We start from the raw sequence: 11,101 nt of genomic DNA on the forward strand, positions 1-11,101 counted from the left end.
AGCGGAGGGCGCGCTGCGGAGGGGCGCACGCAGGCCGCCGGGCCGCGCCGTGCTGGGCCGCGCCGTGCCCGGCCCGGGGCGGCAGCGGCGAGAGGAAGGCCGGGGGACAGGCTTTCCGGGCTGCCCGCAGCCCACAGGGAGGAAGCGAGGCGGCAGCCTGTACCGGGCCGAGCGTCCAGACAGGTGATCGGCGGTACCGCGGGAGCTGGGACCACGCTCCGTGGTCCCCTCCCGAGGCTGACGGCAGCAAATATGCGGATTTACCGGCCGGGTCGCTCCTAAAGCCAGCGACGGGGAGCGAGCGCGGCGGCGGCCAGCACGGGGAACGCACCAAGGAAGAAGCCCAGCCCCCGCCCTCCGCCCCTTCCGTCCCCACCCCCTACCCGGCGGCCCAGGAGGCTCCCGGCGCGACTCTGTTCCTCCTCCTCCTCCTCGCTGGCTGTGCACTCGCTGCTCGCGCCGAGCGCGCTCCGCAGGCTCCCTGCTCTCCGCGCCACCCTCCTCCGGGCCGCGCTCCCTGAGGGATGGTACTGAATTTCGCCGCCACAGGAGCCCGGCTGGAGCGCCCGCCCCGCGGCCTCGCCTCCCTGCCGAGCTTCCAGCGCCTCGGGACGCGATGAGGACCTGGGCTTGCCTGCTGCTCCTCGGCTGCGGATACCTCGCCCATGCCCTGGTCGAGGTGGGTGCCACCCCCGCGCCTCCCTCCCCTCTCGGCTCCCTCGGCGCACGCCCCCCTCGGCTACCTGTTTCAAGCTCTGCAAAGAGCATTTCGGCTTTGCCAGGGTGCTGTAATTTAAAAAAAAAAAAAAAAAATCCCAACTGGGTTCTATTTTCTGCCATGCCCAAGTGTGTCTGGTGAGTTTCCAGCGCGTTGCGTCGCTCCGCCTTGGAGAGGGACGGGGGAGCCGCGAGGTGAAGCAGTGGGCAGAAACTTCGGGGGGCTGTGGGTGCCTTTCCAGAAGGGGCAGCACGAACGCAGCGGACAATGCACTAACGGGGTGCGGACAGCGGGAAAGGGGGTGTGTGTGAACTGACCGTGCCCTGGGAGGGGACTAGGGCGGGCAGTAAGCAGGTAGAGGAGGGTGCGGCCGAAGCCCGGGACTGGGCAGGGTGGGCAGCGCCCAGCCGCAGTCCCCCAGTTCCCGGTCCCCAAGCCAGTCGGACTCCGGGCTGGAGCAATCTCCGCCCGCCCAGGGCCTGCTTACAGGTGGCTGAGCGAGGCAGCTGGGGCCGGGCCAGGCGCCGGCGCCCTCCCACCGCCACCCCCCCAGTCCCCGGGAGCTTTGCCGTGATGAAAGACTTTCCACAGCCCCTGTCGTGGGAACTTCGTGGTTGAGTCCCCCAACGACCCTGACTCCCTTTAAAAAAAAAAAAAAAAAAAAAAACCGGGAGGGAGAGTGGGGGAGGCTGGACGGTGGGGGTGGTCTGGGCCGGGGCCGGAGAGGCGCGAGGTGGATATTTAACCCCTTGCTTTCCCTGCAGCCTCTCCAAGCCCCAGGAAATTTGGGCGTCCTAGTCGGCGCTAGGGCCGTGACTGGGCCGGAGCCGGGAGGGTCGACCGCGCGTGCTTGCTTTTGGGGGAGCGCGAAGACCTCCTGCGGGCTCCCAGGACTCCCCAGAGGGAAATTGAACCCTCAGGCTAGATTAAAGTCCCGGGGCTGCCGTGACTCCGGTCGTGGATGCGTGACGCATTTCCACTCTCTTCCTACGTGTGGATTTAGCTTTTAAGCCAGAAACTCCTCGGGCCCCTGGCTGCCCCCAGACACCCTGGGGAGGGCCGGGGCGCGGGTGCTTTTTGTCTGAACATGTCAAGGCGGTGTTGGGGTGTTTTTTACCAAGGTCAGACAGACAGGAATGGGGTGGAGGAGTTGGGGGGGTCCCCATCTAGCCCCACCCGAGCCTCTGGTTCTAGAGCCTGGTGGGGGTCGGGCGGGGCTGCCTGGCCTCTGGGGTCGGCTGGAACCCCTGGGCGCGTCCTGACCGTGTGGTCTGCTTGCAGGAAGCCGAGATACCCCGAGAGTTGATCGAGCGGCTGGCTCGAAGTCAGATCCACAGCATCCGGGACCTCCAGCGACTCTTGGAGATAGACTCCGTAGGTAAATCGCGCCCCTGCCCCTGGCTGCGGGGAGGGCGCGGGCGGCGGGGCGGGCAGTCTGCGCGAGGAACCTACCCTGCGCTCGGCCCGGCCAGGCGCTGCGCAGGAGCGCACCGAAAGGTCAGACTCCACTCGCCGGCCATAAACGCCCAGGCGTATGAGTCAGGCGTTTCTCTAGCAGTTGCCACTTTCTCTCCCAGCGGCAGCCTAGGGCTGCCTCGCTCGCCCGGGGGTTGTTTTTGCATTTAAGGGAAACGCAGCGGGTGTGTCGCTGAAAGTTCAGCTTTAGAGCGTGCCGAAAGACCCTGCCAGGTGTGTGGGTCAAACTGCCGATTTGGCCCTGGAGCGCCGGAGCCGGCCTGGAAGGCGCGCGGCGCTGGCAGCTCTCTCACCTGGCGAGGGCCCCCAGAGCATTGGAGGAGCTGGTCGGCTCGGGCTTTCTGTAAACTCCTCTCCCTGCTGCCTGGATCGCCCGGGGCTGGGTCCCTGCAGTGTCCGCAGGAGGACGGTGTTTTTCTCAGCACCGGCCTGTAAAAAGGCGCGCCCGGGACACATGCGCTTGGGGCTATTTTGGGGGCTCCCCGCCTAGGGCTAGAGCCAAGCCACCGTAGAAAACAATTTGTAAATGTAGGGTTGGAGTAGACTCTTGTCAACAAGGGCTAAAATAAAGGGGTGGGGGTGGGAGAGGCACACGGTATGTGCTGGGGGACAGCTCAGGCTTGTGAAACCTTTCTAAAATGAACAGTTGGCCTGGCTATTGTTTTTGACACTGGGATGAAAACTTAGCCGGCTTTGAAAAATAAAAAAAAAAAAAACAACAACAAGGCCCTGGTGAGTTTGTCAGGAGGAGCTGAAGGCCGCCAAAGCGAAGATTCTAAGTGACGATTTCCCCCTCCTTGCAAACTTTTCAGAAAGGGGAGTGGTGAGAGAATTAAAGTAAAATCACATGGTCTAGCCATTTGGAAATTTGTACCTAATTATGGTGGTGGAGAGGCCTGAACTGTTTTCGTTGCATGCCAAAACCATTTTTTAACAAGGCGGCCCCGTTTCAGTAGTTTCTTGACCCAGGAAATCCTTGGCCTGATCCTTATCAGGAGTGGCAGGCCTAGGGTTTCACTAGGAGATCAAGAGTAGGGAAAGGGGGTTTTGATCTGATCCCTTGATGAGTAGGACTTGGCTTGGGTCACTGGGGAAATACTCCCAGAGTTTTTGCTGGTCCCCAAAGGCTTTTTGGAGACCAGTGGACTGCTTTCCTGCCCTGCTTAAGCCAGGGCTGGGCCTCCCGCTGTCTGGATGCTGGGGGAAATGGGCCATTCACTTTCTGCTGGGACCATTCTTATTCTGTTCTCTGCAGCCACGCCTCCCCCACCCCCCACCATTAATTCTTTTAGGACTGTGGTTCTGTTAGGGTAAGCTGACGTGCTTCTGGGTTGGGGCCTCCCTCCTTGGAAGGGTCCGAAGAGAAAAAGCAGTCAGGGCCCCCTGGAGGTTTCAAATTGCTTCAGTAAGAGGTTGTGTGTGTGTGTGTGTGTGTGTGTGTGTGTGTGTGTGTGTGTAGGGAGGAGTGGGGTTTAGGATATCCACCCTCCTCATTCCACCTGTCATACGTTTGGGGGTTCTCCATGGAAAACATCTGGGGACCAGGTGTGGGTGTGAGCTTCTGCTGCCCTCCTAGCTTCCTAGTCTTGAAGACATGGCTAGAGGACCCCTGTGACACCAACTCAAAGTGGGGTCTTCCTTGCTGGGCTACCCCCTGCTCTGGTGTGGAAACTACCTGCAGGCCAGTCTTTGGCCTGTGGACAAGAGTTGCTGGTTGGCTCTTCCCATTCCCATTCCATTCCTTCTTGAAGTGAGGAGCCTTGTGGCTCAGGCTGCTAGAGGAGGCTTCAGACAGCGGTGGTGGTCAGTTTTAGAGTCAGCTGGAAGGGGTCCTCTCTGGGGTGTCCCCAAGGGTGGCTTCTCCAGGTGGATTCTTGCTGTCTCTATATATCAAATTTGCAGTCAGCAGAGAAAGGCTTGGGGGTGGGGGTGTCCCAGGCTCTCCAGCCAACTCCTCATCCAAGGGGGTGGAGCTTCGTGATGGGCTTGTCCAGTGAGCTGGCAGCATCCCCATTTTCCAGATGGGGAAACCCTGAAGGCATCTCCTCCCAACCTTGCAGCTCCTTGGCTGCGTGGCCCAGCTCCAAAGGTGGCTGGATTCCAATGCATTGCCAAGAATGTCCCTGAGCCCAGAGCTTTCCATGGCAGAGTCAAGGATCCCTAAGTGGGCTTTCAGCGTGGCTTTTGGGTCCAGAGAGTGGCATGTAGTCCTGTGAACTGAAGCTCAGGAGTTCAGGTTGATTGTGTGTGAGTGTGTGTGTGTGTGTGTGTGTGTGTGTGTGTGTAACGGGAGCTTTGTTCTCTAGAGCTGCTGGCCAGGCGCCCATGGGTCATTGAGTAACTGATATATAAACACCCCATCTCAGGCTGCTCACAGTACAGTAGCCAGGACAGGGCTAGTGGACTCTTTCTGTCCTTCCTCTAGTAGTCAGATATTGCTCCTCACAAAGGGAGGTGACTCCCTAGGCCTGAGAAGGGCCTAGCCACTAAATAACGCTGGACTCTGCTTTGTGTGTCACCCAGGTTGCCATCCCTCAAGCTCCCTAAGAACTTACCTGACATGCAGCAAAAATGCCCCGGTGGTAGATCAACACATATTTATGTTATTGTAAAGATATGGTCTCGTGTAGCCCAGGCTACCCTTGAGCTCTCCTAGGTTGCCAACTCTCCCATCTCCACTTCTGTAGGCGCAGGTTTGCAGGCCTCCATCACCACAGGCTGGGGCTGGGGGAATGTGTGCTCTGGACCCAGCCGGACTGTATCCCCAGCTCGTGTTTGTGGTTTCTGTTTTTTGAGAAAACAGAAACTTGGAACTTCAGATCCTGTGACCTTACCACATCTGATTCCCCAAGACCTGTCTTGGTCTGGGGGACGGGAGGTGGGCTTTTCTGAGTAGGGGCTGTGGCCAGTCGCTGTGTCTAAATTTTTGTCTGCATTAAGTTCAGTCAGGAGACTTTGGAGAACTGAACCTAGTGGGCACCTGCTCTGGAGGGCCCAGTGTTCTTTTGGGTCTTTATTTATTTAATGTTTTTTTGTTTGTTTTGTTTTTCTTTTTCTTTCTTTCTTTTCTTTTTTTTTTTTTTTTTTTTTTTTTTTTGAGACTGGATCTTGTGTGTCCTAGGCTGGCTTTGAATTTACTTTGTATCCAAGGATGACCTTGAACTCTGGATCTTCCTTCTGCCACCTCCTGAGTGAGGGGATTTACCATACACCTGTTGGATTTGCCTTTGTCCTTGTTCAGTTTCTCTGGACTCTAGTTGCATAGGCCAGGGCCTGTGCAAAGATCAGCGACACCTACTGTGTGCATGTTGAGACGAGCAAGGAAGGCATCAGGGCACCACAGCTGGCACCCCTGCCCACTCTCCCAGGCCTCTGACTGGATGGACCATTCATCTCTTGTTGGCTTGGCCATAGCAGGATGGTCCTCTCTAGGTCATGACTCATCCTGTCACTTTTTTTTTTTTTTGAGATGCTTCTTTGTTAACAGTTGGTTGGTGGTTGACCGGAAATTTTTACTGCATGAGCAGTTCTGATCTTATTTTGGGTCTTTAAAAAAAAAAAAAAAAAAAAATCCGTGCCATTGGAACATTGAGTCATTTTAAATAGTTTTTGGGCTCAGATTCATCGTTGACATTCACACCTTAGGCGAGTCTTTGCGTTTCATCTTAAACGTGTGGGTTGCAGACATCTTGGTGGGGGAGGCTGGTGTGTCTCCTGTTGGTTTGTGGATGGTGTGGTTCCGATGGGCTTTGTATCGCTTAGGAGGGCCGTCTGTTTGGGGCAGAATGTGACTGAAATGTTGGGACCCAGAGGAATGTCCCAGGAAGCTGAGTGGCAGCAGCGGTGCATGCCTTTAACCCCAACACCCAGGAGGCAGAGGCAGGCAGATCACTATGAGTGTGAGGCCAGTCTGGTCCAGGACAGCCAGGGCTACACAGAGAAAGAAAGGAAGGAAGGAAGGAAGGAAGGAAGGAAGGAAGGAAGGAAGGAAGGAAGGAAGGAAGGAAGGAAGGAAGGAAGGAAAGAAGAAGAAGAGTGTCCCTGGGGGAAAGGTGGGGAGGGGGATGGAGGAAGGGGAACTTTGGACTCTTTGTGTTGTAGAGGCTGGGAAGGCCAGGTATAGAGTGTATTAGGGCCTGACACACAGTGCTTGGCAAGGCTCTGTGTCCTCCGTTCCCCAGGAATTGCAGAATTTGGGGGCAGTGTCTGTCATGGGCCAATGGAAAACCCAGTGGCTAGGTTTTCTAGGCTGACCTTAACTCTGTACCCTCTGTGGATAAGGTGCTGAACCCCCGTTGGCCCTCCCTCAGTGTGTGAAGATTCTTCCAGGCACTGAGGCTTTTCTCTCACTCCCTTTGTGTGCCTCCCTGCCTTATTCAGCCATCCCCCAGGACTCTAGCCTCAGGCCCTAACTCTGCCTCACTCCCCACTCCACCAGCAGCCGCATCCCTTCGCTGTTTCTCATGGCCTCTGGCCCTCAGAGCAGGCTTATTTCAGGAACAGAGGAGGTTGGCTTGCAGCCCAGTCTGGCGTTGCTTCCGATGCCCCTCAGAGGTTAGGGCATTTCATCAAAGCCTGCCTTACAAGAGGGAGGTGCTGTACACACAGCAGCAGGAGAGAGGCAGCGCCCTTCCCATCCTTGCTTCCATGAAAGCAGTACTTACTGCTCCAGGCCTGGGCCCAGCTGGGTGGCCTGGGGACTTTCCTGACCCAGGACAGCCCTCCAAGCGTTCCCTTCAGAGGCACATCATGAAGGACAGTACCTGAAAGGACTTCCTGGAAGAACCTCAGAATTTCACAGGAGAGTTGCATTTTGCGGGACACGCATTCTGACAGGATAGTAGGGAGCCGGTTGGAGGTGCACATCTGTGAGCCCCATGTGAGCAGGGAGGGTCTGGGGTTCTGACTGAGCCACTGCCCTTTGTCCTCCTGCCCTGAAAGTAGCTGTGTAAGCCTCAGCTGTTCGGGTCCCAGGGATATGTCAGTAAGTGTGGGCACTCAGTTACTATGTTCTTCTCTTTACTTTTAGGGGCTGAAGATGCCTTGGAGACAAGCCTGAGAGCCCACGGGTCCCGCGCCATTAAGCATGTGCCGGAGAAGCGGCCTGTGCCCATTCGCAGGAAGAGAAGTATTGGTGAGCCTGGGAGGGTGTAGGGCAACTGAAAGGGGCAGGTTCCCCCTGGAGCTGTGAATTCCCTGCTAACTCTGGCCTCTGGCCTAGCTATAGATCCCTTCCCACCAAACAAAGGCTTCGCTGGCCTCCCGCCCTCCCGGTGGAGGCAGTCCTGTTCTCCTCTCTGGAGTGTCTTCCCGCCTGCCCTTCCGCAGGCTTGTGCCTGGGCCAAGAGTTTCCAGGAGGAGAACATTATAAATTCCTTAAGTGCCCGGTCTTGTCAGGGCCTGCCTACGAGGAGGCTTCATTGGAAAACGTGGCTGCGCTTAATTTCCAGTTCCTGATGTGAGCTCCAGCGTGCTCCTGGCCGTCAGCTGCAGAGCCGGGGGCAGCCTGGAGTGTGCTGGCCCCGAGGCAGGTGGACACCTTTCCAGAGACTTGGCCTCACTCGCCTTTGGTTCCAGGGTTCTGCCTGGCTCTCATCCTGGGGGAAATTAGATTCTCCCAAGACCTATGCTTTCTCTTCATGGGGTGGAGCTGCAGATCTGACCCACCCAGTCCCTGCTCAGCCAAGGGTGCTATCTCCATACTGTGTGGCTGCTGGCTGCTGTGTGATCCTGGGAAAGTGGGTCCCTCTCTCTGAGGGTTAGTCACTAGTAAAAAGGTGAATTTTATCAATTCCTAGCTGGCTGGCAGGGAACAGTCCAGAGGTGAGGGTAGATGGGGGCTTCTGGCTATTCCGTAGCCATGCAGCTAGGACTGGACTCCTACTTCCAACTGACTGCAAGCTCAGGCCTTTGCAGGGCACTTGGAAGACTCCACAAGGGCAGTGGTGAGAAATGTGGAGGGGGTCAAGCCCGAGAGCCCAGAGTGGGGTGCCTGGCCCAGTGTTCGTTCATGCTTTCCCCTCTCTCCCAGGGAGTCTGTGGACACCTGTGTGGCTCCTCTGGAGTGTCTCGGCAGCTGCCAGTGTGCGAGAATCCCTTGTGTCTTGTAGGTGTGGCTCAGTGGTTAGCTGGCCTGGGTCTGCCTGGCCCACCACTCCTTCCAGCTCTGAGGTTAGGGTCAAGGCACCCTTTAGTATTGATAGGGCAGTGAGGACAGTGAGCCTTCCTGGAACCTCGGTCGCCTCTCCCCATGTAGGCTAGTCCCAAAGACGTTAAGAGGCAGCCATTATATAGTGAGCAACAGGGTCTGGGGTTAAATGAGATTAATGAGGACTGCCTGAGGAGGAGAAAGGTGTGTGTCAAAGGGTCCTGACTGGATCTCTTGTCTGTTATGCACACCTGGCAAACAGATGAGCGCACAAACTGGCTGAGCTCACCTATGTGATCAGAGGAGGGCAGGACATAGCTGCCTTTTCCTTGGAGGGCAAATAAGTGAAGTTCTGTGGCTTTTATAAGCAAGTTCTCAGCCTTGGGTATGTTGGGAATAAGGTTGAGCTGTTCCTTCGCTGTCCCACTTTTTGGCCTGCAAGAACAAGGAGGGGTGTGAGGGATGGAAGCAAGGCCTTGTGCATGCTAAGCAGGGGCTCTACCACTGAGCCACACCCCAGCCCCTCACTGGGGGATTCTAGGCAGGTGCTCTACCACTGAGCCACACCCCAGCCCCTCACTGGGGAATTCTAGGCAGGGGCTACACCACTGAGCCACACCCCTGTCCCTTCTTTACATTTTATTTTAAGGCGAGACTTCTGTAAGTTGCCCAGGTTGGCCTTGAACTATGTCTGTAGCTTTGTGAGTTTTAGCCCTGTACTGCTGGCAACCAGCATGTCTTCCATGCTGGAAGCTGCCGAAGGGGCGTGGCCTGCGCAGGTGCAGCCGAGGTGGGCATCTCTGGATTGGGGGAGGGGAAGTCATGTTTGTGGGCTACGTGAAGAATCCAGGTTCTCCTTATTCAGGGCACTCTTGTCTTTGCAGAGGAAGCCATTCCTGCAGTTTGCAAGACCAGGACGGTCATTTATGAGATACCTCGGAGCCAGGTGGACCCCACGTCGGCCAACTTCCTGATCTGGCCCCCGTGTGTGGAGGTGAAGCGCTGCACAGGCTGCTGCAACACCAGCAGCGTCAGGTGCCAGCCCTCTCGGGTCCACCACCGCAGCGTCAAGGTGAGCCCCGCCCTTCCGGCCACCAGCCTGGCAGAGGAGCGTACGGCACCCGGCTCCGCACAGGCCAGGGGCTGGCTTCAGACCTCCAGGAGTGACACGCCGTGCTTCTGGTCCCTTGTATCCCTGGGGAATTGTGAACAAATTCTCTTCTTCCAGAGCAAGTTATCTTCAGCCTAGATAGGGTGGCATCTGGGTTGGGCACTGAGGACCAACCAAAGAAAGTACTCCACTCAAGTTCAGCTGGCTGAGCCAATGAGGTTATTTTCAGGAGTGTGGGTGACTCAGAGGCGGCTGTATCACAGGAAGAGCCCACCCTAGCATTGGTGATGGCGGGAGAAAGTCGAGTCTCCAGAGCTTTCTCCCAGCTCTCTCCGCGCCCCCCCCAGCAGTTGCTGCTGCTTATATATTGTGTGTAGAGGGGTACTTGTGAACCCGCGACTTCCTGAGCTTCCCAAGCCTTGTGCCTTTCGTTAGCTTTGTGGGTCTAACTCTAAGAGGGAGTGTTTTAATTAGAGAAAATGACTGTGTCACTGTGTGAGATATTTGGGACCCCGGTTTTCGTGCATGGGCATTATCCCATAGATGACCGTGGAGCTTGGGCCTGGTCCCCTCTGAACCTGTGCGTCTCTCTGGGCTCTTTGAGGCTCACATGCTGGCCTCCTTGCTGGGTCATGGAGGGTTTCCAGCCACCCAGGGATTAGTCCCTCTCAGGGCATGAGTCTAAGAACGTGGTTGAAAGCCAGATGTCTTGTATGTGTGCGTTTCTGTGCTGTGTTGCCAAGATTGGAGCCTTTGGTGGTTCGTCAGTCAGACCAGTGGTTCCCAGCCTCCCGAATAAATGCTGCAACACTTTATTGCGGTTCCTCATGCTGTGGTGACCCCCACAATAGTTGTTTCATTGCCACTTCATCACTGTGATTTGGCTACTCTTCGTAAATATCTGATATTCAGGATATTGGCCCCGCCCCACCCCCCACTCCCTGGTTGAGAACCCCTGCTCTAAGCTGGTCTGCAGTTTCAAAACTGACTCTGACAGGTTGAGGCCCTTTTGCCGACAGTGTGACCATTGGGTGGCTGAGTGGGCATGTCTGCTGTTCGGTTCTGGAGAGTTTCAGGGCTTGACTGAGTAAAGCCCACATATCCTACAGGCATCCTCAGGACTGGGCACCCCATCAAAAGCCCAGGGTTCCATGGACTCATCTGGGGTGCACTCTGGGTTGGCTGTCCACCCTCAGAGGTTGGGCAGGATGTTGGCTAGCGGCAGGGTCATGCTGCTTGGGCTGACTCAAGCCCTGGCAGCCTGTGTGACCAGCCTCAGCCTTTTCCTCAGGGTTCCCACTGATGGTATATTGAGGAATCTCTGGAAATCTGCCATCTTGTTCCTTTGGGTACAGGTGCCGGACATGATCTAGGGTAGGTCGTTCTGTTTCTCAGTCTGTCTGGCTTCGTTCCTTGCTTGCCTGCCATGGATTTGTATAGTCTAGGCTGGCTTAGAACTCTCTACCCAGGATGGTGTTAAACTTGAGGTGAATCCTCCCTCAACCTCCTGACTGGTGGGGTTTGTTACAGGAGTGAGCTATTACAGTGAGTTTAGGAATACTTTTTCCATGCTGGAGACTCGCTCAAAGGGATGGGTAGTGTGTGTGTGTGTGTGTGTGTGTGTGTGTGTGTGTGTGTGTGTGTGTGT

General features: G+C 56.3%; 1 protein-coding gene across 2 annotated transcripts in view; it reads left to right on the forward strand.

Annotated features, from left to right (window-relative positions):
* The window catches only part of Pdgfa (platelet derived growth factor subunit A), a 20,054-nt gene that overhangs the window by 1,352 nt on the left and 7,601 nt on the right, over positions 1-11,101 (forward strand). For both annotated transcript variants that reach the window (XM_055598632.1, XM_055598633.1), the window contains exons 2-5: positions 550-679; positions 2,000-2,096; positions 7,224-7,328; positions 9,227-9,414. In XM_055598632.1, the coding sequence (XP_055454607.1) occupies positions 550-679; positions 2,000-2,096; positions 7,224-7,328; positions 9,227-9,414 (520 nt within the window). The remainder of the gene's footprint in view (positions 1-549; positions 680-1,999; positions 2,097-7,223; positions 7,329-9,226; positions 9,415-11,101) is intronic.

This window comes from Psammomys obesus, unplaced genomic scaffold, assembly GCF_907164565.1.
Source record: "Psammomys obesus unplaced genomic scaffold, mPsaObe1.curated_primary_1811, whole genome shotgun sequence".
Classification (NCBI taxonomy): domain Eukaryota; kingdom Metazoa; phylum Chordata; class Mammalia; order Rodentia; family Muridae; genus Psammomys; species Psammomys obesus.